General features: G+C 37.0%; 1 protein-coding gene across 39 annotated transcripts in view; it reads right to left on the minus strand.

Moving 5' to 3' along the window:
• The window catches only part of CLASP2 (cytoplasmic linker associated protein 2), a 189,798-nt gene that overhangs the window by 109,923 nt on the left and 53,515 nt on the right, over positions 1–26,360 (minus strand). For all 39 annotated transcript variants that reach the window (XM_067753641.1, XM_067753640.1, XM_067753653.1 and 36 more), the window contains 3 exons: positions 26,092–26,238; positions 2,908–2,987; positions 541–633 (listed from right to left, as the gene is read on the minus strand). In XM_067753641.1, coding sequence (XP_067609742.1) covers positions 541–633; positions 2,908–2,987; positions 26,092–26,238 — 320 coding nt within the window. The remainder of the gene's footprint in view (positions 1–540; positions 634–2,907; positions 2,988–26,091; positions 26,239–26,360) is intronic.

Here is a 26,360-nt window from a genome sequence, read left to right on the forward strand (position 1 = left end):
AAAAAAAAACCTAGGAATAAACCTGAACAAGGAGATGAAAGACTTATATGCTGAGAACCATAACACGTTGATAAAGGAAACTAAAGATGATTCAAAGAAATCATCCCATGCTCTTGGATTGGAAGAATTAATTACTGTTAAATGGCCATACTGCCCAAAGTAATCTACAGATTTAACGCCATCCCTATGAATTTACATTCCCACCAACAGTGCAGGAGGGTTCCCTTTACTCCACAACTATGTAACCCTAATGAGAGTCATGGTCCCTGGGCATCAATGAAGTTCAAAAAGTAGCACATGGGGAGACACTAACAAATGGGTGAGATAGGCTCCACCTGATTAGCAAAACAGAAAAAAATGGACCCTAACTAAGAAAAGGCCTATTATCTCAATGTGTTTTCCAGAAAGAAATGTTACCTATCAGACTCTCTATTTCATAAGCAAATACCAGATAGTACTACTATTGAATTTCCAAGTTTTTGAAAAAGAACATTGAAAAAACAAGGAGAGGGATAAGAAAATAAAAAATAAAAAACTTACTGCATTGGCACGCTGATCCCAGTCATGTTTGTCATCTGACAAAATTTCCCTGATTTTATTTAATGTTTCTTCAAGTTCTCGACTAGAATAGATCTTAAAGAAAAGATGCAAAATTATAACATTAATATTTCTTGCCACAGCAAAATTATGCCCTCATGTTCAAATAATCTTTCCAGTAATAGTATTATTTCCCATTCTAGCACCATTTTTAAATGGAGAATGAAAATACATTATAGATAATAATAAAATAAAATGCTTTGTCTTCCTTACCTATTACCCAGGTAAGGGTATTTCTCCATTCATGAGTAACTTCAAATATACTTTTAAAGTACTTTGTCATTTAAAAAACAAAATGCAAATATCCTACAGATTAGTAAAAACAGGACTGAGTTCTCAAAATGACTTCAGGTATATAACGTATCTATTGCATCCGTATACTTATTATACAATATTGCAAAAGGACATGTTTTAGGTTAGTCCCTCCTCTGACCCTCTCAATAGACTGTAGCCAGGAGAGCTACATGCTTTATTCCCTCTGGAGCTAACTGTCTGCCAAACACCATTATCCTTTCATTCACTTAACAAATATTCACATAACAGGGATGTAACATTCTAGGCACTAAGGACACTATGGTGAGCAAAAAATAGGCATGGTCTTTGCCTTATGGAACTTATAATCTAGTCAGGGAAAGAAAAAAATTAATCAAATGATATAAAATATGAAATTGCAAATAGAAAGTATCACCAAGGAGAAGCACATACTGCCATGAAAGTATACATACAATAGGGGGTTTGAACTAGTTAGGAAAGTCAAGCTTGAATTGAGAGCTAAAGCATGAGGCAGACATCATTAGACAAAATAGAGAAAGATCAGCCTTCCCTGCAGTGAACAGCACGTGCAAAGGCTCTGTGACTGAAAGAAACTGAAAGAAGGCCAAGTACAGTAGTAAAGAGTGCAAAGGGGATCAGGGGAAGAGACAGTGACCCAAGGCCTAAGTCAGTCAGTGCACAGTATTTCTCTACATCACAGTCAAGGTTCAGAGGGGGCAAATGACCTAAATTAGTTCAGTTAGAGTGAATTTCAAAGTTTTACATGGTCAACTGCGGAAGAGGCAGAGGGTACTAAGGGAGTGAGGCTCGGACAGCTGCAGCCATGTTGCTGACCATGAGGGAAGACGATGCAGAAGAATCCAGAAATGAGACATAAGAAAGAATGGGGTCCTAGATACCATCTGAGTAGTACAAACAGATACTGCCAACAAATAGGCCCTATTTATATTTTCCACTTTCAATGGCCATTAAATTCCCCTTTTACTTAAAACAAAAACTTGCCAAAAACAAGAGTACAAAGGGGAGCAAGGCATGAGACAAGGCTGAAGAGACAGGAGTGGAACCAGATAAACATTTGTTACAGAGTGATTACTGGAGGCTTCTGAGCCTTTCCTGCCTCCCACTTTCCCTTCACAAAAGTCCTTCTGCCATATTTAAAAAGAAAGGCAGGTTCCTCTCCCACTCCTAATCTTATTATGATGCTTTGCTCTGGAATACAATGCCAGGCTCCCCCTTCCCTAACAAGGGAAAAAAGGGCCGACTCAAAAATTTACTTCAGTGAGGGGGTACATAATTTTTTAAACATTCTTTTAGAGGGCATACAGAGAGAAGAAGTTTGAATACCACTAAGTTAGGAATTGGCTGCAATAAAATAATTCCTAGGTTTCTAACTTGTGTAACTGATTAGGTTTCCACATATAAAACACTGGAAGAGTAGGTTTGAAAGGGGAAGATCATGAGTCCAGTTGTGGGCACGTTGAATTTGAGATGCCTCTGAGACATCTAAAAGGAGATGTCAAATAAACAACCAGTGGAAAAATTAGTTTCGCACTAAAGAGAGTTCTGGCTGAGCGATAAAAACCTGTGCATTACCTATGTAAAGGCAGGAAGTAAAGCCATGGATTTGAAGGAAGGAAGGAAATGGAGAGCGAGAAGAGAGGCCCAGAACCAACCCTTAAGAAATCTCAGTATTCAACAGTCAAGTAAAGAAGGATGTGGCTTTAAAGGAGAAAGAGATGAAGTGGACAGAAAAGTAGGAGGAAAAAAAATGGAAGAACATTGTATCACAGGCACCTTTAAAAAAAAAAGTGGATGTAGTTGGACACTGCAATGTAATATGATTCAATGATATGGATTCAATTTTATTTCAGCCTCACTGAAAAAATCACTTGGAAGTCTAATTGTACCAACAAATAATAGTTTGTTAAGTCAATTCAGGAAGAAAAGAATTTGGAAAACAGGGACAAAAATAAATAATATTACGAACAGGCACATAGGCAATATTCATGGGGAATGCCACTTCACTGGCAGCCTTACCTGTATAGAAGGGACATCTGTAAAAGCCTTTATAAAATCATCTTCATCAACTGCTCCGGCACCTCCTTCCTTAGAAGCACCTGATAATTAAAAATAAATTTATTTTTTAAAGTTTACTTTTAAGCATTTTAGCACTGAGAACACCATGAAAAATATTAACTCTTTTGATATGAAAAAGGCATAATTTTGAGACATTCCATTTTATAAGAAGGTATTAAAAAAATCTCCAACTTTTCAGAAAAGAGAAGGTACTTAGCAGTAGTTGATTAACTCTCTATAAGGTACTAGATGAGGCTGGTAGTAGAATCCAAACTATAAGAACACAGTCAAGAGCATCTACTGAACGCTGGCAGAAGACCTCAGACCTCCCAAAAGGCAAGAAACCCCCCACGTACCTGGGTAGGGCAAAAGAAAAAACTAAACAGAGACAAAAGGATAGGGACGGGTCCTGCACCAGCGGGAGAGAGCTGTGAAGGAGGAAAAGTGTCCACACACTAGGAAGCCCCTTCGCGGGTGGAGACTTCGGGAGGCGGAGTGGGGGAGCTTGGGAGCCGCGGAGGAGAGCACAGCAACAGGGGTGCGGAGGGCAAAGCGGACAGATTCCAGCGCAGAGGATCGGGCCGACCGGAACTTGCCAGCCGAGAGGCTTGTCTGCTCGCCCGCCAGGGCGGGCGGGACTGGGAGCTGAGGCTCGGCTTTTGTCGGAGCGCCGGGAGAGGACTGAGGTTGGCGGCGTGAACACAGCCTGCGGGGCGTTGGTGCACCGCGGCTGGCCGGGAGAGAGTCCGGGGAGAAGTCTGGAACTGCCGAAGAGGCAAGAGACTTTTACGTCCCTCTTTGTTTCCTGGTGCACGAGGAGAGGGGATTAAGAACGCTGCTTGAGAGAGCTCCAGGGACGGGCGCGAGCCGCGGCTAGGGGTGCGGAGCCCAGAGACGGACGTGAGACGCTAGGGCCGCTGCTGCCGCCACCGGGAGGCCTGTGTGCGAACACAGGTCACTGGCCACGCGCCCTTCCGGGGAGCCTGTGCAGCCCGCCACTGCCGGGGTCCCGGGATCCAGGGACAACTCCCCTGGGAGAACGCACAGGCGCGCCTCAGGCTGCAACGTCTCGCCGGCCTCTGCCGCTGCAGGCCCGCCCCACACTCCGTGACCCTCCCTACCCCCGGGCCTGAGTGAGCCAGAGCCTCCGAATCAGCGGCTCCTTTAACCCCGTCCTGTCTGAGCAAAGAACAGACGCCCTCCGGCGACCTACACGCACAGGCGGGGCTAAATCCAAAACTGAGCCCCTGGGAGCTGTGAGAACAAAGAAGAGAAAGGGAAATCTCTCCCAGCAGCCTCAGAAGCAGCGGATTAAAGCTCCACAATCAACTTGATATACCCTGCATCTGTGGAATACCTGAATAGACAACCAATCATCCCAAATTAAGGAGCCCTGTGGATGAAAGGCTCTTGGTGCTGCAGCCAGGAGTCAGTGCTGTGCCTCTGAGGTGGGAGAGCCAACTTCAGGACACTGATCCACAAGAGACCTCCCAGCTGCACATAATATCAAACAGCAAAAACTTCCGAGAGATCTCCATCTCAACGCCAGCACCCAGCTTCACTCAACGACCAGCAAGCTACAGTGCTGGACATCCTATGCCAAACAACTAGCAAGACAGGAACACAACCCCACCCATTAGCAGAGAGGCGGCCCAAAATCATAATAAGTCTACAGACACCCCAAAACACACCACCAGACGTGGACCTGCACACCAGAAAGACAAGATCTAGCCTCATCCACCAGAACACAGGCACTAGTACCCTCCACCAGGAAGCCTACACAACCCACTGAACCAACCTTAGCCACTGGGGACAGACACAAAAAACAACAGGAACTACGAACCTTCAGCCTGCGAAAAAGGAGACCCCAAACACAGTAAGATAAGCAAAATGAAAAGACAGAAAAACACACCGCAGATGAAGGAGCAAGATAAAAACCCACCAGACCTAACAAATGAAGAGGAAATAGGCAGTCTACCTGAAGAAGAATTCAGAATAATGATAGTAAGGTTGATCCGAAATCTTGGAGATAGAATGGACAATAGAATGGACAAAATGCAAGAATCAGTTAACAAGGACCTAGAAGAACTAAAGATGAAACAAGCAACGATGAACAACACAATAAATGAAATTAAAAGTACTCTAGATGGGATCAATAGCAGAATAACTGAGGCAGAAGAACGGATAAGTGACCTGGAAGATAAAATAGTGGAAATAACTAATGCAGAGCAGAATAAAGAAAAAAGAATGAAAAGAACTGAGGACAGTCTCAGAGACCTCTGGGACAACATTAAACGTGCCAACATTCGAATTATAGGGGTTCCAGAAGAAGAAGAGAAAAAGAAAGGGACTGAGAAAATATTTGAAGAGATTATAGTTGAAAACTTCCCTAATATGGGAAAGGAAATAGTTAATCAAGTCCAGGAAGCACAGAGAGTCCCATACAGGATAAATCCAAGGAGAAATACGCCAAGACACATATTAATCAAACTGTCAAAAATTAAATACAAAGAAAACATATTAAAAGCAGCAAGGGAAAAACAACAAATAACACACAAGGGAATCCCCATAAGGTTAACAGCTGATCTTTCAGCAGAAACTCTGCAAGCCAGAAGGGAGTGGCAGGACATATTGAAAGTGTTGAAGGAGAAAAACCTGCAACCAAGATTACTCTACCCAGCAAGGATCTCATTCAGATTTGATGGAGAAATTAAAACCTTTAGAGACAAGCAAAAGCTGAGAGAGTTCAGCACCACCAAACTAGCTCTACAACAACTGCTAAAGGAACTTCTCTAGGCAAGAAACACAAAAGAAGGAAAAGACCTACAATAACAAACCCAAAACAATTAAGAAAATGGGAATGGGAACACACATATCGATAATTACCTTAAATGTAAATGGACTAAATGCTCCCACCAAAAGACACAGATTGGCTGAATGGATACAAAAACAAGACCCATATATTTGCTGTCTACAAGAGACCCACTTCAGACCTAGAGACACATACAGACTGAAAGTAAGGGGATGGAAAAAGGTATTTCATGCAAATGGAAACCAAAAGAAAGCTGGAGTAGCAATTCTCATATCAGACAAAATACACTTTAAAACAAAGACTATTAGAAGAGACAAAGAAGGACACTACATAATGATCAAGGGATCGATCCAAGAGGAAGATATAACAATTGTAAATATTTATGCACCCAACATAGGTGCACCTCAATACATAAGGCAAATACTGACAACCATAAAAGGGGAAATCGACAGTAACACATTCATAGTAGGGGACTTTAACACCCCACTTTCACCCATGGACAGATCATCCAAAATGAAAATAAATAAGGAAACACAACCTTTAAATGATACATTAAATGAGATGGAGTTAATTGATATTTATAGGACATTCCATCCAAAAACAACAGAATACACATTTTTCTCAAGTGCTCATGGAACATTCTCCAGGATAGATCATATCTTGGGTCACAAATCAAGCCTTGGTAAATTTAAGAAAATTGAAATTGTATCAAGTATCTTTTCCGACCACAACGCTATGAGACTCGATATCAATCACAGGAGAAGATCTGTAAAAAATACAAACACATGGAGGCTAAACAATACACTACTTAATAACGAAGTGATCACTGAAGAAATCAAAGGGGAAATCAAAAAATACCTAGAAACAAATGACAATGGAGACACGACGACTCAAAATCTATGGGATGCAGCAAAAGCAGTTCTAAGAGGGAAGTTTATAGCAATACAATCTTACCTTAAGAAACAGGAAACATCTCGAATAAACAACCTAAACTTGCACCTAAAGCAATTAGAGAAAGAAGAACAAAAAAACCCCAAAGTTAGCAGGAGGAAAGAAATCATAAAAATCAGATCAGAAATAAATGAAAAAGAAATGAAGGAAACGATAGCAAAGATCAATAAAACTAAAAGCTGGTTTTTTGAAAGGATAAACAAAATTGATAAACCATTAGCCAGACTCATCAAGAAAAAAAGGGAGAAGACTCAAATCAATAGAATTAGAAATGAAAAAGGAGAAGTAACGACTGACACTGCAGAAATACAAAAGATCATGAGAGATTACTACAAGCAACTCTATGCCAATAAAATGGACAACCTGGAAGAAATGGACAAATTCTTAGAAAGGCACAACCTGCCAAGACTGAATCAGGAAGAAATAGAAAATATGAACAGACCAATCACAAGCACTGAAATTGAAACTGTGATTAAAAATCTTCCAACAAGCAAAAGCCCAGGACCAGATGGCTTCACAGGCGAATTCTATCAAACATTTAGAGAAGAGCTATCACCTATCCTTCTCAGACTCTTCCAAAATATAGCAGAGGGAGGAACACTCCCCAACTCATTCTACGAGGCCACCATCACCCTGATACCAAAACCAGACAAGGATGTCACAAAGAAAGAAAACTACAGGCCAATATCACTGATGAACATAGATGCAAAGATCCTCAACAAAATACTAGCAAACAGAATCCAACAGCACATTAAACGGATCATACACCATGATCAAGTGGGGTTTATTCCAGGAATGCAAGGATTCTTCAATATACGCAAATCAATCAACGTGATACACCATATTAACAAATTGAAGGAGAAAAACCATATGATCATCTCAATAGATGCAGAGAAAGCTTTTGACAAAATTCAACACCCATTTATGATAAAAACCCTGCAGAAAGTAGGCATAGAGGGAACTTTCCTCAACATAATAAAGGCCATATATGACAAACCCACAGCCAACATCGTCCTCAATGGTGAAAAACTGAAAGCATTTCCACTAAGATCAGGAACAAGACAAGGTTGCCCACTCTCACCACTCTTATTCAACATAGTTTTGGAAGTTTTAGCCACAGCAATCAGAGAAGAAAAGGAAATAAAAGGAATCCAAATCGGAAAAGAAGAAGTAAAGCTGTCACTGTTTGCAGATGACATGATACTATACATACAGAACCCTAAAGATGCTACCAGAAAACTACTAGAGCTAATCAATGAATTTGGTAAAGTAGCAGGATACAAAATTAATGCACAGAAATCTCTGGCATTCCTATACACTAAGGATGAAAAATCTGAAAGTGAAATCAAGAAAACACTCCCATTTACCATTGCAACAAAAAGAATAAAATACCTAGGAATAAACCTACCTAAGGAGACAAAAGACCTGTATGCAGAAAATTATAAGACACTGATGAAAGAAATTAAAAATGATACAAATAGATGGAGAGATATACCATGTTCTTGGATTGGAAGAATCAACATTGTGAAAATGACTCTACTACCGAAAGCAATCTACAGATTCAATGCAATCCCTATGAAACTACCACTGGCATTTTTCACAGAACTAGAACAAAAAATCTCACAATTTGTATGGAAACACAAAAGACCCCGAATAGCCAAAGCAATTTTGAGAACGAAAAATGGAGCTGGAGGAATCAGGCTTCCTGACTTCAGACTATACTACAAAGCTACAGTAATCAAGACAGTATGGTACTGGCACAAAAACAGAAATATAGATCAATGGAACAGGATAGAAAGCCCAGAGATAAACCCACGCACATATGGTCACCTAATCTTTGACAAAGGAGGCAGAAATGTACAGTGGAGAAAGGACAGCCTATTCAATAAGTGGTGCTGGGAAAACTGGACAGCTACATGTAAAAGTATGAGATTAGATCACTCCCTAACACCATACACAAAAATAAGCTCAAAATGGATTAAAGACCTAAATGTAAGGCCAGAAACTATCAAACTCTTAGAGGAAAACATAGGCAGAACACTCTAGGACATAAATCACAGCAAGATCCTTTTTGACCCACCTCCTAGAGAAATGGAAATAAAAACAAAAGTAAACAAATGGGACCTAATGAAACTTAAAAGCTTTTGCGCAGCAAAGGAAACCATAAAGAAGACCAAAAGACAACCCTCAGAATGGGAGAAAATATTTGCAAATGAAGCAACTGACAAAGGATTAATCTCCAAAATTTATAAGCAGCTCATGCAGCTTAATAACAAAAGAACAAACAACCCAATCCAAAAATGGGCAGAAGACCTAAATAGACATTTCTCCAAAGAAGATATACAGAGTGCCAACAAACACATGAAAGAATGCTCAACATCACTAATCATTAGAGAAATGCAAATCAAAACTACAATGAGATATCATCTCACACCAGTCAGAATGGCCATCATCAAAAAATCTAGAAACAATAAATGCTGGAGAGGGTGTGGGGAAAAGGGAACCCTCTTACACTGTTGGTGGGAATGTAAATTGATACAGCCACTGTGGAGAACAGTATGGAGGTTCCTTAAAAAGCTACAAATAGAACTACCATATGACCCAGCAATCCCACTACTGGGCATATACCCTGAGAAAACCATAATTCAAAAAGAGTCATGTACCAAAATGTTCATTGCAGCTCTATTTACAATAGCCCAGAGATGGAAACAACCTAAGTGTCCATCATCGGATGAATGGATAAAGAAGATGTGGCACATATATACAATGGAATATTACTCAGCCATAAAAAGAGACGAAATTGAGCTATTTGTAATGAGGTGGATAGACCTAGAGTCTGTCATACAGAGTGAAGTAAGTCAGAAAGAGAGAGACAAATACCGTATGCTAACACATATATATGGAATTTAAGAAAAAAAAAATGTCATGAAAAACCTAGGGGTGAAACAGGAATAAAGACACAGACTTACTAGAGAATGGACTTGAGGCTATGGGGAGGGGGAAGGGTAAACGGTGACAAAGCAATAAAGAGGCATGGACATGTATACACTACCAAACGTAAGGTAGATAGCTAGTGGGAAGCAGCCGCATAGCACAGGGAGATCAGCTCGGTGCTGTGTGACCGCCTGGAGGGGTGGGATAGGGAGGGTGGGAGGGAGGGTGACGCAAGCGGGAAGAGATATGGGAACATATGTATATATATATAACTGATTCATTTTGTTGTGAAGCTGAAACTAACATACCATTGTAAAGCAATTATGCTCCAATAAAGATGTTTAAAAAAAAAAAAAAAAAGAACACAGCCCTCTCATCCCTCATTCAATGCAAGACCAAGGACACAAGAAATACAGGTGAAAGGATAAACATTTAAAAAGCTGAGCAGTCAGTTTATATAACCTTAAATGTCAATAATGATGCCAAATAAGTGAGGCAGAGGATCCACATGTGCTGCAGTGGTCAGGAAAGCAAATGTGAAAGAAATGAGGGTCTTGAAATTAACTTTAAATACACAAATGATTTTTTTATTGCACATACACAATAAAAAAGTAAACTTAATAGGCAGTAGTTGTTTAACAGCCAATAATTAGCTATTGTCTTTCAGCTCCAAATACACTATTTTATATTGTGATGCTGGGCCTAGGACTGAGCAAACCATTTTTCTGCTGATTCTAATGGTTTCCTGTTAAACTGTGTCAATAAGGATGCTGGAAAGAATGAGCTGAAGGAAGAAGGGACCTGCTCCTTCCTAACTACTTCCTCTTCTTGTCAGTAAAACCCTAGCAACTCTGGCAGGTTGCTCATTTCAGTAGCAGTTCCAGACTGCAGTTTTTCTTAACATTCACTGAAACCAGCTCACTATGCCTGACAGAGACACCAGACAGCTAGTACCTGCTCCGCAGAGGTCAAGTCACAGCTCTGCAGGGCCTCTCCTCTAAGCCTCTATGTTTCAATAATTTTAAACTCATTTTGTTCTTCCAGCTTTAGGGGTAGGAGCTATTTACTGTGATTGCTACATCCATGATACTTTATTTTTTATTTTTATTTTTTTCAAATTAACCAGTATTTAAATGGGGAGGGGAGTTGTTTAGCAGAAGTAGTATGAATTATAAATATTATTTCCCGGGTAGTCAGCTGCTATATGTAATTGTTGTGCAGAAGACACTAAAATAGTGTCTTTGCTCTTAATGACAGTGGAGAAACCAGAATCAACAGAGGTAACTTGGTTTCATGGAGAACTGTCGTCACAAAGCTCAACTAAGGAATCTTAACACAGCTGCTGAGAGTACTGTGGTATAGGTAGCTGGGGAGGAGACACCTGTTTGGGGGGGAAGGAGAATAAAGCCGGGAAGGCTCTGCACTGATGGATTGTGAAGCCGGCAGAAGGGTCAGTAATCTTCTCGCCTCCTCGGCCTCTTCCATGATACTTTAGTGTTCTCTTCTTGCATTCTTAATTCATCAATACCCATTTAACAAATTATATTAAATTCTCTCTGCAAAAATAACTTGTGGAGTCTGTCTTCTAACTGAAATCTGGCTGATAACTCTATTATTTATTTTCTTCGTGGTAAAAATCCAACACATGAAATGGTTTTCAAATACCTAAGATGTACATTCCAATGGACAATTCACTTAAAAAATCTCTCTGGTTAAAAAATTAAACAGAAAATATCTCTTCAATTAAGTTTATCATCTACCAAAGGAAATATTAATACTGCAAAACTGGACTTAAAAAAAATCATCCTAAAAAATAAAAAATACTCAGGATTTCCGAAGGTGTATAAAAAGCTCCTTATCTTAAAAACAAACAAAAACCTCAGAAGGTCTTTGTATATGCGTTTTAACAGCAATAAGAAATGGACCACAGAACAGCATAAAGTTTAAGGCAATATAAAACTGCAAATTAAAAGCAATGACAATTTCATAAACTAAAAGAGGAATGGATGTGTGCTTGCTATAGGAAATTCAATTAGAAGAGTAAATAAATTATAGTTACTCCCTAGATATTAAAAAATCCAATAAAATAATAAAACTCCCAACCCCATAATCAGTACTAGTAACTAACTGATTACCTGAAAATAATCAGCTAAAGCAAAGAAACAAAAAGATAGCTAACCATATTATCTTAACATCTTATAAGATACTACATTCATTTACAATCTCTTAATATGACAGGGTTTATTGCTTTCGACAGTGGGTCCTCTGATAGGAGTGCATATGCCTAGATTTTTACAATTTCTTCCCAATCTTTCACAGTTGTCTTTGTCTAAGCCACTGAACAGAAATTTCCTTAGGGACTGGTCCTTACCAAGCAGTTCCTAAACATTCAACACAGTTTTCATAAAAACAAAGTTCTTTCCACATTCATTAATATATTTTGTTCCTTTATATTACTTCTTGCAAATTACTTTGTTACAATAATAAGAGCAACCATTAGGCAAGTTTGAGAACAAACAACTGACACCTAGAAAGTATACATCTCAAGTCGTAGAGGAGATCTGTGCAGATGTACCAGAGCAGAGCCAGTTAACAACCTTAGTGTACTAAAGTGTGGAAGACAGAAAGTTTTACAGAGGAATGGAGAAGTGAAGGGGAGATCAGTATGAAGGATTACTACAGTGTATATGCAGTTTACTAAGGTATCATACATACAACAGAATGCTAACGTCGATACATTAACCCGCCAGCCATAACACAATGTCAAAATCCTTCAAGGGGATGCAGAGCATCTGAACAGATCCCAGATAAGGCCAGAAAAATGTGCCAATGACTAAGGACATACATAGGAAAGTCTAACTTTGAAAGTCACAATTTACTCTAATCATAATTTCTTTATTATGCAGTAATTTCTTATGACTAGGGCCAAATAAGCTAGTAGGGAGTGGTGGGGGAGTAGAATATAATGGCTTTTAAAAGTCCCACAGAAGATGCAGAGACAAATAAATGCAGCCTTGTGACTATCTCAGATGTGACAGTTAGGTCTCTAAACCTGGACATGGGCATTACCAAATTTGGTAAGAACTTGCATGGTCTGAATAGTTAACCCTAATCTACCTCACTCTTACCTTGGAGAATCACTTTGTTTAAGCAGAGGGGCTGCTAATGGGAGTGTTTGGGATATACGAATAGTGTAAAGACAGAGGACATTTTGAGCTCCCCATTCTAACCTTGCTTATACCTTGCATGTATTACAAGTAAACCTTTTTACAATCCATGTTTGCCTAATGTTTCCCCTCACCTTGGTTTTGACTGTCTGGCCTACAAAGTAGGAAAAGGATGCCTGCATAGGGAATAAACTGTTGAATGAACTGTTTTATCTCACAATCATCACTCCATTTTCTGATACAGCTTTAAAAAGTTCACCCAAAAATACTATAAAATCCCTTTAGCGCCAGCAAGGAGAATGAATTACATAAGAAGACAGTCAAAAAGAGTAATGGGCCACGAATAAACTGTTGAATGAACTGTTTTATCTTGCAATCATCACTCCATTTCCTGATACAGCTTTAAAAAGTTCACCCAAAAATACTATAAAATCCCTTTAGCACCAGCAAGGAGAATGAATTACATAGGAAGACAGTCAAAAAGAGTAATGGGCTTTAATGTCAAATATTACTGCAAGAAAAGGAGAATGAGTGTGCACACCAAGAGGAGATGTGTTTAGATAAATTACGTTTGAGAGCAGGAGCACAAGTAGAGGTTGGGCTGAAGGGACAAGCGAAGCTGGCTTCCAATTCTACTAAAGCTCTTTCAAATATAACTGTGTTAACAATCATACCAGAAAATATTAATGGGCTGAAACAGAACAGAAGAGCTTTGCCCAGCTGTCTAACCACTCTAAAACAGAGGTCAGTAATTTTTTTCTGTAAAAGACAAGAGAGCAAATATTTTAGACTTTATGGGCCATATGGTTCCTGTTGCCATTTCTCAACTCTGCCATTGTAGCCTGAAAGCAGCCACAGACAATATACAATGAACAAGGTTGTATTCCAATAAAGCTCTAGTTGTGGACACTGAAATTTGAATTTCATATGGTTTTCACACGTCATGCAATATTATCCTTCTTTTGACTATTTTTAATCATTTAAAGATGTAAAAAATATTCCTAGCTCATGGGTGAAACAAAAATAGACAGTTGGCTGGATCTGGCCTGTGCACTATAGTTTGCTGATCCCTGCTCTAGAATCCACTCTAAGCTGGTAATCACTTGGTTGGGAAGCAGAGGGAGGGGAAGGGGGATTAGAGGGTACTGTCATTCAGGAGATACCATGGTTTCTAGTGTGCCAGACTGCCTAGACGAGGCATTCTCAGAAATCCTCAAATACTACTTTAAAAGGTTCAAGTATAAAGAGAAAACTCCATTCTACTTAGTCCTTAACTACTAATAAGGTGAAGTGCTGGATACAATGGTGAATGAAACAAAGGGTAAAGTACAGATACAGGAGCAAGGAGAGCAAAGTTTTAGAGATGGAAAGAGGCAGATTCTTCTCATGCTACAGTGAAGCGACTAGCACTGAAGAGAAAGATAAATGCTGGAAAAACACATGGAGGGAAATATGGCAGGAACCTTGATGAAATTCATACAAAATTTATAATTTTTAAAGAGAGTTACACTAATGAAAGCACTATCAGTGCTTTTGAAGAGTGCTATGAAAAGACAGAAAAGCTTTCTGGATCCCCAACTTTCTAAGGGAAGTAGGTTGAAAACGACAATCAGCTGAAAACACAGGACATTTTGATACAAAAGAAGAAAAGATTTCGGGGGCAGAGCCCAGAGTCCCGGGCGAAACCAAGAACAGAAGAAAACACTGATTTAGAGAAGCACACCCAAAGAGAGAATGAAACCTTCATGATGGAACATTCATGACCCCTGTAATAAGGGAACTGACAGCAGGTTCCTGTTGGATTTCAAAATTGCTATAAATCAGTGACTACTATGAAGTTCCCGTTCCTTCCCCCAACCTTTTTAAAGAAACTTATTTATTTAATTTATTTTTAAAAAATTTTTGGCTGCATTGGGTCCTTGTTGCCGTGCGCAGGCTTTCTCCAGTTGCGGCGAGCTGGGGCTACTCTTCGTTGCGGTGCACAGGCTTCTCATGGCGGTGGCTTCTCTTGTTGCAGAGCACAGGTTCTAGGCACACGGGCTTCAGTAGTTGTGGTTCACGGGCTTCAGAGCACAGGCTCAGTAGCTGTGGTGCACGGGCTTATTTGCTCCACGGCATGTGGGATCTTCCCGGACCAGGGCTCAAACCCGCGTACCCTGCACCGGGCAGGTGGATTCTTAACGACTGCGCCACCAGGGAAGCCCTCCTTCCTTTTTTTTTTTTTTTTTTTTTTTTTTTTGCGGTACGCGGGCCTCTCCCGTTGCGGAGCACAGGCTCCGGACGCGCAGGTTCAGCGGCCATGGCTCACGGGTCTAGCTGCTCCGCAGCATGTGGGATCTTCCCGGACTGGGGCACAAACCCGTGTCCCCTGCATTGGCAGGCGGACTCTCAACCACTGCGCCACCAGGGAAGCCCCTCCCCTTTTTTTAATGGGAGTGTCTATTATGGTTTTTCTGTCCTGTATGTTGAGTATGTGGGGTGCAAGTAGATGTCTTTTTAGTTCAGAGGCCTCTGCATGGAGAGGAGCCACACCAGAGGATAGAAACCTCATGTATCTGGACCTGATGCAGATCAAAGGATCACAGACTTTGAGCCTGATGGTATAATTAGGATGAGACTTTGGGGAAATGTCCATGAATGCATTTTGTGTGTAGGAGGCATGTAAATTATCGTGGTCAGAGGGCAAGCTGCAGTAGGCTGGCTGCAAGGGTAGCAGCAACAATTGCTCTCATTCTTGACAATTGCTCCTTTTACAATGTGACTTTGCAGATTTCCCTATTGAAAAGTGGAGTTCCCAGTAAAGAGGTGGAGAAGAGTAACTGAGAATTCTGGTTGAGACAAGATCTAGGAGAGGCTGAAGGGGTCCCTGATTGGTTATTCCCCAGTGTCCAGCAGAAAAAAAACTTCTCAGAGGAAAGCTTCTAGAATCCCCAATTTGGACCTAAAGGACTTCCACTAATTAAGTTCAAGCAACGAGCTCACAATCAAAGTTTAAATACATTTGATCCTTGAACAAAACAGGTTTGAACTATGCTGGTCCACTTAAACAGTTTTGTTTTTTTTAAAACACTGAGCTGTACACTTTGTCTAGCTATCTAGCTATCTATCTGTCCATCTATCTAACTATTTTTGGCCGCAGGGCCTGCAGGACCTTAGTTCCCTGACATTCCAATAAACCTTTATTTCTAAAACCAGATAGCAAGGACACATTTGGCCTGCTGGCTATAATTTGCCAAATCCTGGTGTAGATAGAAAACCCAAAATAATATATAGTAAAATCATTAAAAATTAAACTTTAGCTAGGTGACTAGATATAAAATCAAAATATAATAATTGATTTCATTTCTATGCATCAGCAACAAAGTTAGAAATTTTAAATTAAGAAAATACTATGTCCAGGAACCTTGAGGGCATCATGCTGAGTGAAATAAATCAGACAGAGAAAGACAAATACAGTATGATCTCGCTTATATGTGAAATCTAAAAAACAAACAAACAAAAAAACAAGCACACAGATACAGAGAACAGATTGGTGGTTGCCAGAGGCAAGGGGTGGATGAAATAGGTGAAGGGAGTCAAAAGGTACAGACTTCCAGTTATAAAATAAATAAGCTATGGGATGTAAAGTACAGCATGGTGACTAGAGTTGACACTGTACTGCATATTTGAAAGTTGCTAAGGGAGTTAATCTCAAAAGTTCTCATCACAAGGGAAAAAAAGCTCTGTAACTGTGTATGGTGACGGATGTTAACTAGACTTATTGTGGTGATCATTTTGCAATATATAAAAATATTGAATCATTATATTGTACAACTGAAAATGATATAACGTTGCATGTCAACGATACCTCAATTTAAAAAAAAAAAGAAAATGCGTTGACTCTATAGATGAATTTGGGGAGAACTCACATCTTTGTAACACTGTTTTCCTATCCAGGAATGCAGCATGTCCATTTATTTATGACTTTTAAAATTTCTTTCAATGAAGTTTTACAATTAAAAAAATTACTATGCTTTTTGGGACTTCCCTGGTGGCACAGTGGTTAAGAATCCACCTGTCAATGCAGAGGACATGTGTTTGAGCCCTGGTCCGGGAAGATCCCACATGCTGCGGAGCAACTAAGCCCCTGCGCCACAACTACTGAGCCTGCACTCCAGAGCCCATGCTCTGCACCAACAGAAGCCACCGCAATGAGAAGCCCACGCACTGCAACGAAGAGTAGCCCCCTCTCGCCGCAACTAGAGAAAGCCCGCACACAGCAGTGAAGACCCAACGCAGCGAAAAAAAAAAACTACGTTTTTTAACATAAAATAAAAATATTCTGAGGTATCTAGAAATAAAACAAACCAAACAAACAAAAACAAAACAAAAAAAGTGAAAAACCCTGAGGTGGAAAAAAGAATAAATTTTAATGAGACATTAAAGAACACTAAAATAAATGGGTAGGTATTCTGTGTTCATGGACAGGAAGACTCAGTATCATAAAGATGTCCAGCCTTCCCAAAGTACTGCCATAATCAAGCCTCCAACAGGATTTCTTGTGGAAGTTGTCAAGCTGATTCTAAAGTTTGGAAGGGCAATGGGCCAAGAACTGTTGAGATAATCCTTATAAGAAAAGGGAGGAAGTACTTGCCCTAACAGAAATGAAGACTTACAAACCTAAGATAATGATGACAGGTTTTAGTGCAGGGATAGGCCAACTAATCAAATGAACAAAACACAAACTTCGAAACAGACCCATAAATGTACAAAAATTTGATACACGACAAAGAAGTGATTCAGATCAACAAGGAAAGTAATTCAATAATAATGCCTAAAATTCAACAAAATGCTGAGATAATGGATTATCTAGTTTAAAAAAAAAGGTTATTTCCTTACCCAATTTTAAAACTTACAGTAGACATTCTGATTCCCATGGGAAAATGGTAGTCATCCAAATTCAAATCAAATGTTTTACTAAATACTCCAAAAACCAGAGATCAAAAAGAAAAACTGTCCACAGCACATACTTGTAATACAAGTTCTCACTTCAAACTTCAATTTACAGGTAAATGGGGAAATACAAACAACCAAAACCAGCAATGTCAATTACAGAGTCCTCACTGGAGAGAAAAATCCGAGGAATTTGTATGGAAGAGGAGGATCTTGGCAGTGGAGTACGAAGACATCAAATATGGTTCCCCTCGGAACAAGAGGTAAGTAGCACTTAGAAGGTGGAGGTATTCCTTCAAAGCTTGGCGGATAAAGGAAAGGAAGAAAAAGACAACAGTTCTACTGAAATGAGATGGTATCACAGAATCAGAAGCACTGAATAGAAAGCCTTCCATGTATCATTTAGAAAAGAAGTTGCATTTCACTATACCAACAGAAGAGGGCATTCCTGAACTAACAAACAGTAAATTTTTCTTTCTGGCCCCACAGAATCGCTTATTAAAAAATATTTTTAGGACATTTGAGGAAATTTGAATACAGAATGGAAGTGCTTAAAAGGAGGTATATAGTTAGAATAAACTTACAGAAAATAAAAGGGCTTAAAGGAACAAGTTAAATATCACCACAAAGAAATCAGACAAATCCACAGCATGGGACAATCTAAAAGACAACTAGCATAGACTCTTTTAAAAAAAAGTCAATGTCATGGTATAAAAATTGGTGAAGGGATTTTTTTATACATAATATTATGGAATTTTCTGGCATATGATAATTGTATTATGGTTATAATGAAGCACACCTTTAAGTCTTAGGAGGTGTATATTAAATATTTATGGCTGAAATGTCATGATGTCTACAATTTACTTTCCAACTGTTGAGTTTTGGAAAAAAAAAGAATACGTGTGGGAATATATCTATATGGAGATGGTTAAAACAAATATGACAAAATGCTAGTTATTAAATCTAGGTGATGAGTGTTTACTGCATGCCAACTTTTCTATATGCTTAAAAATTTTCATAATAAAAAGTTTGGGAAACCACTCACTAAAAAGTTAGAATAAGTACAGATAAACATCAGGAACATCAGTAACCAAAATATATCCAGTTAGTAGTATCTCAATTCAATGGAGTAAAGAATGCTTTATCCAATTGCATCGACATTAACTTGCCCATACATAAGGAAGAAAACAAATTAAAATGAATATACTGTCACTTTATACAAAAAAAAATTCCAGATATACTTAACAAACTAAATGTAAAATAATTTATGTTTTAGAATAAATTAGACTATTTGTATAAACTTTGGGGACTAGACAATAGTCCTTCTTATTCAAGACAGGAAATTGGGAAGTTAAAAAAAAAAAAAAAAGATAGATATTTTACCTACCAAAACAAAAATTTTTTAATTTTGACATAAAAATGCCATAGACAAAGGAGGAACTGAAGAAATATTTGTAACTTTTAATAAAAGCATAAAAGGCCTAATATTTTAAAAACTGTAACAAACTGAGAAGACAAAACAGCCCAATTAAAAAATGGGCAAATAATAACAAATTACAACTCACACAAGAGGATATGCTAATCCCTATTAATGAATTTAAATATTCTGAATCTCACTGGAATATAAACTCTGGGAGGACAGGGTGTTTGTTCTTGTTCACTGATATTTCCCAGAGATTACGAGAATAGCAGCATACTAAAAGCTTCCAGTAAACATCTGCTAGCTGCTGGCTGGCTGGATAGACGGATGAGGATTAAGAAAAAGAAGTACCATTTTTCACCCATCACAATGAACCTGTTATATTCAAGGCCGGAGAAGGTAAAATAATGTCTTTATTAAAATTAAAAGCACATGATTCACTCTGTTATAAAGCAGAAACTAACACACCATTGTAAAGCAATTATACTCCAATAAAGATGTTAAAAAAAAAAATTAAAAGCGCACACAACCTTGACCAAGCAACCTCATTTAGAGGAGTCTATTCTACAGATCAGAAGCACCAGAATGACCAAATACATAAGTACATGGAGACCTGCATTCTTTGTAATGGCATAAAGTTGCGAACAACCTGAATGACACTGACAGAGAAATAGTTTATTAAATCATGGTACATCAATAATGTGGAACACTGTATAGCTATTAAAAGAATGTGATAGCTCTCATTCTTGATGCTGAAGGACAGAAGGATGTTTTGTGAAAAAAAAGCAAGTTGCAAAGTGTTTACTAGTATGTTTAATGGGGGCAAAAATAAAATCTAATCTAAATACCTACACAAATAAAAATGGAGTAAGATGTGGAAGGATATCATACATAACACTGGGCAATGAGATTAGAAAAGCAAGATGGTATGAAAGTTTTTTTTTCTAAACATTTCTCTAATGTTAGACTTGTTAACAGTGGGTATACATTTTATATTTAAAAAATCAAATTATGCCATTCAATTTATTAGTAAGAAACACATAAATTGGTTCTAAAAAAGAAAAATGCCAAGTTAATGGAAAAAATTAAATTTACAGCATGCCCGTCACAGAAATAATGCTTCTTACCAATTCAGTAATATAATGTAATAAATATAAGTTGGAATTGTAAGTTATTACAAACTTCTACTTTATATGGATCAAGTATAACAAATCTAACTAATGGAAAATCCCTCACATGTGTGATCTATATTAATATTTCACTCTTTTCTGAGGCAAACCTTGAAATCAATTTGCCTACCTATATGACACTATAATTTTCTAACACTTAAATCTCAGTCAAAAAGTATAGGCAAATGAAGTATGGAAAGGCCAAAACACTAAAAACCACTAACACTGGTTGGTGGGATAATGAGCATGGACAGATATTGTAATTTCTTTTCCAATTTCTTTTCTGCTTTCTTTCTTGAGCATTCCTATGGTCTCTTCAGTGCCTAACATGAAGCCTTGCACACAGTAAGCTCTACATACACATGTAGATAAAGACAATAACTCATCTGTGAAGAGACTGGGTCTTCAATATATCTACTAATTTTAATCACAATAATTTGGCTGTTTATATTAATTTCCTCACTTCTCAAACATTCTGAATGCTTCAGAAAATAAACCTTGCACAATGAAATTTCTTTGACTTTAAGTCTTGCACAAGAGGTAAAACAAAACTGAGGACAAAGAAAATAACTACAGCAAAACACACATATTCTTAGACACAGTAGGCCATTGGGCAGTTTATTGATTTATATTTATAATAACTTATTGGTTAATTATTCAAATCTTATTTACCTTAAAACCACAGTTAAGAGAGACAGCACCAGGGCATCTTATGATGAATGACATGGGATTCACAGAAATTTAAGACAGAATGGTGACTGGCCAATCCTTAAATTCCAAATGTCATTAATAGTGTTTTGCTATATGGGATAAAAATACGAAATATGTATTATATGCGGTATTAGTGAGGAGATGACCCAGAGATAATCCAAAAAGCCCTTGACGGTGGGCCAAACACTGGGCCCTTGTTTCATCTCTGCTAATAACTAACGGATCTTGGATACATCATTTAGCTTTCTGAGGCTTAGTCTCTTCATCTGAACTGTGGTCAGATCATCTTTTAAGATCCCTTCAAGGCTAAAATCTTTTGGGTTTAGTATCATTCCCTGTCATTAAGGGGAAGAAAGGAGGAAGAAAATGAGCAAAACAAAATACACAAACAGAAAAGTTATTTGGTTTTACATAAGTTCAAAAACAAGAAATTTAGGTTTACGAATTAAAAACTTAGATTTCAAGATTAAACAACAAATTCTGTGAGATTTGTTTTATTAAATACATACTGATTTTCATGATCTTTATTTGTTTAAAAGGAAAAACATCTTTGTTGTTTGCATCACAGGAAAAAATGGGAATGATTAGCATAATTTGTGGAAAACAGATATTTAGACATTCTTAATAAAACCTCAGGTAAGACATAAAGTAAAACTAATATAAAATACCCTAAAGACAAGTAAGTACTACTGAATTTGAAAAGACAGTAATTAACCAATTGTAAGAATTCAAAGTTAAAGCCATTTCAAAGTAGCCTTTGATATTAGATGGAAACAATTGAGAGAAAATACTCTGTCTGCTTGAATGAATGGGCAAGTGAGAGAGAACAACAGAACTTTGACAATTGATGATTTGGTTAATGATGTGTTTCAATGATTACATACAAGCCTCAGTGACAAATCACTAACGTCAGAATCTGGTACTAATGATAAACAAAAACAATTATATCATCATCTAATTCAATTTTTATTTTTAGAAAAGAATAGCAGCCAAAATAATTGGTACAGGAATAAGGACATTATAACTCAGTAAGCTTTAAAAAGGCAATTTCAAAAAGAAAACTCTAAAAAGTATTTCCATTTATAATGAAAAAATTACCAGTTTGCTTACTTCCAAATATTCTATTTTGCTGGGAATCATACTAGTTGAGGTTTAAAATGACTGATTTGTGGACCCTGAAAGTAGTGATCATTCCTGTAGATTATAACCTCAGAGCTTTAGGATCTAGAAGAGTTCTTATTTACCCAGTGAGATTAGTGTTGGTGGCAGTATAGCAACGTGATTTTTGTGCCTCATCTACTTATTAGATGCATGACCTGTTCAAGTTGCTTAAATTCTCTGAACTTTAGTTTGCTCATCAGTAAAACTGAGATAAAGTATCTAACTCAAAGAGTTCTGAGGTTTAAATGAGAGAACATAAGTAAAAACATCCCCCAATTTTAAAAAACTATTACCTAAAATACTATAGAGATGTAAGTATTACAAATAATCTGGTATAATCAGCAATTGTATTAAAGCCATAAAGCCAAAAGGAGGGAAAATATGTTTATCTAAATTCCTATTATGAAGCCACAAATGTTATTCAGAAAATGGACTATTTAAGGGAATTCAATTTATCCTTATTCTAATTAGCAAAGCACAAAGGTAACACTTTTGACATCCACATAATATGGATTTTTATAGCCATGATATATTTGGAAAAGGTTATGGGAGCAACCCATAACCTTTTCTTTTTTAATTCTCCTTGGTTTAAAAGCCCCACAATTACAATATGAGTAGAAAAGGTTGGCACACCGAGGCAAAGAACAAAACAAAACTAACACACAGTAAAGATTAAACACAGGTCCTACTGGCTTTAACTGGCTAGGATACTTTGCTAAAAATAGCATACATCTCTTTAATCTTGACATATATCTCTGGGAGAAGTGAAGTAAATTAAACTCCAAAACTTCAGAGCAGATTCAATGAGGATTCCAAAGAAGCTCACTTTATTATTTTGGTAATCCTTCTGAAAAGAAATCTGTTAAACTCAGTGGACTGTGACTGGCTTATACCACTATTGTATACCTCCGTCTACCATACTCCTTTAATTAGGAACTAATCATACCTGTTTATTATATACCAAGGAGTAGCAAATAAAATGCCTGGACTAAATCACCATTATTCCATGTAAAGTTATGAGAAAGAAACTGTACAGTCTAGAAAACACAATAGTTATATAAAGAGAGACAGGACAACCTTCAAGAATTTGAAAGTATTATGTTAACAGATAATTCATCTTCCCTGCCTAAGTTACAAGGAGGCAGATTTTAATGCAATATAAAAAAATAATTAAATTTATCCAGAATTGAAATGGCTTATAACTTTTCTGGAGGATACTACGCCAAACTGAAAGAACACAAGAAATCTCTGTAACTTTTGATTAAGTAAACTTTAAAAATTTATTCCAAGGAAATGATTGGAGATATGCTAATAAAATATATACTTAAAAGAATGATGGCACCGTTTATAATTGCAGAAAACATGAAAGCAGCCTAGATATGAATACTAACCATGAATAGTTTTAAATTAATAATTTTAGACCAATGAGGAAATGATCAGGGTAAAATATTAATGAGACAAAAGGTATACAAAACTACAAAAGGAAGGGTGCCAATTCTGTCCTCCTCCTGAGAAAATATTTCTATGTGTAAAAATAGTTAGAAAAGTTATTATAAAAATAACTGGAACAAAGTACATCATAATTTATCAGTTGATTATGTCTATACGTAGTGGTACTGCAGATGGTTTTTGTCCCAAATTTTAATCCATGAGCACATATTTCATCAGATGCTGAATAATCATCTATCAGAATATTTTGAAAGGGATTGCTATACTTGAATAGTAAATTTAACTATATGACTCCCAATGTCCCTTCTAACTCAAAGATTCTACAACTCTAAGAAAACATTCTACAACTGATTTAAAAATCAATAAGCTTCTGCCAAGAACAAAAAGATCTAAAGTTAAATTTTCAAAGAAGGGCTGACAGCCAAGAATAACAATTTCTGAAGCAATATCAGTATCCTCTAATAGCTTTTTTCTTACAAAAATGGGTAATGAATGAACCTAAATGAGCTATGGCAAACAAAAGAAATAAACTAAAAATTGCAGAATGAATACGCAACTGCCAAAAGACTGAGGAGGAAGAAGTGCAGGAAGAGGAGAATGAAAAAAGAATGAAGGTCTCTCCCTTATTTTTATCAAAAGGGCCACTGCCAGGATGGATAATATAATCTGTATGAGTGATTAATGACTACAATCATGAAAGCTACCTACATTCTCATATCTGGTAGGACTACAAATCAGAGAAGGGGGGAATGGCATTAAGAAAGTCTACTGTTTCTTTAAAAAGAAATCTGATTTTATCAATTTGATTAACATCAGAATTAAGTGACCTTTGGTAGGTAAACTACAATCTTCAATTTTCATCTAAGAAAAGAAAGTAAAACATGAAAATCAGAGCTAATTATAAACTACTGGCTCAGATTCACAAAAATGTTAAATATTTTCACCATGAATTTCAAATATTAATCCATTTTAAGTCAAATAAGACAGTTTCATAAAATAATTATCATAGTATCATAGATTGGAAACCTATATCTCAAAATAAAAAAATATTCCTTGTAGTAAGTGAAGGTAGTCATTTGTTACAAAAGTAAGAAAGCAAAGAATGTCATTTACTTTTTACCAGAAATAAGTAAGAATGCATAATAGACATCATGTAATAGGATATAATAACTAACATCTGAATGAGAATACACTCCTATAATTGCAAAACAAAAATAAAATAATTAAAATACTAAAGTATAAATTACCCGAAATATCCAGAGAAATCAATAAGACATTTCTATTAAACAGTATTTTATTTATCTATTTATTTATATGCATGCAAATATGTGTGTGTGTATACCTATACCATACCATCTTTCTTGTTGGTTACATGACATATTAGTTAAAGATATTTAAGATGAAATATTTATAATAGTTTTCCTATATTTAGAATATCATATAACATAGAAAATAACGTTTGGTTGTATAAAAAGATCAAGAGCACACAACTTAGAGAACCTGGTCAAAATATAGTTTATTTTTCTTTCCTTTTTGCTTTTACTAAAAGAACTACAGACAGAGAAAAAACAAAATCCTGAAGACCATGACTTTCCCACCAGCTATCATAAACAAGGAAAAATCTGTTTTCCCAAATTATAACTAACACACAAATTTATTAACAAAAAAGGGAAAGAAAGGAACTACTGTCTTGTTAGTATTAAATATTTACCCTTTTTCTTATAGGATTCATTTTACCATAAAAACTTGGCAAAACTAGCACCTGAAAAGGACTCACAACTTTCTAATTAGTATACGAAAAAATACTCATTAAAAATTCAAAGATTAGACAATATGCTAGAAATAGTTTTAAAATGATCAAAGAATGTACTATTTTCTGTATAACTGCATAAAACCTGTTTTTTCCTATTTATTATTATCTAATCCAGAAAATATTTTTGAGGCAGTTTTACTTGACCACCACCCATTTCCTATTGTGACAAACTATTCAATACCCAGTATCTTCAAACATTTTTCCAATGTTAGAGTATTTAAGACTCATGCCCTAGATGAATATATAACATTACATATATCAATATTTCTTTAACAACTAAAGCATCTGAAAATAGCCAAATTCTGTAAAACCTTTCTCCTTAAAAACAAAAAACAAAACAAAACCCAAACCCAAAAAATTCCCTTAAATATCTTTTCATGGCTTCTGAAAAATAAATACTCTCAAGAAAACACAAACTCATATATGTTCTGACAGGAAATATCAAAATACAATATCTTAAACATTTTCAAAAAGGCAGCACATTCTTCTGTGTGTTGCAACAGACTCTCCAGACCTGCAATCCTGCTGCAGTCATGAATAAACATATGCCTCTAAAGTTCTAAGTATGTGTGGCCATATCAAGGGCATGAGGCATGCACATCAGATTTGAAATGGATTTACATTACCTCCAACCTTAGGGCCACCTGCTGAACCAGGCTTCCTTGCACTGTTGACAGGATTTCCGGATGTTTTAGGTGCAGGAACCTTGAAGGCTGAAGCAGCTGATGATGGCCTATTTCCATCCACTGATTCTTCATCATCAAAGCTTTTATCTGCACAAATCATTAGAAAAATGTATTTTACGAGAACTAAGCTTTGCTCAGTTTTCCATAAGACTCAAAATCAAATAAAGCTATATATAAAGCCATTAATTTCTATGATATATAATATAAAA

Source organism: Pseudorca crassidens, chromosome 10 (assembly GCF_039906515.1).
Source record: "Pseudorca crassidens isolate mPseCra1 chromosome 10, mPseCra1.hap1, whole genome shotgun sequence".
NCBI classification, from domain to species: domain Eukaryota; kingdom Metazoa; phylum Chordata; class Mammalia; order Artiodactyla; family Delphinidae; genus Pseudorca; species Pseudorca crassidens.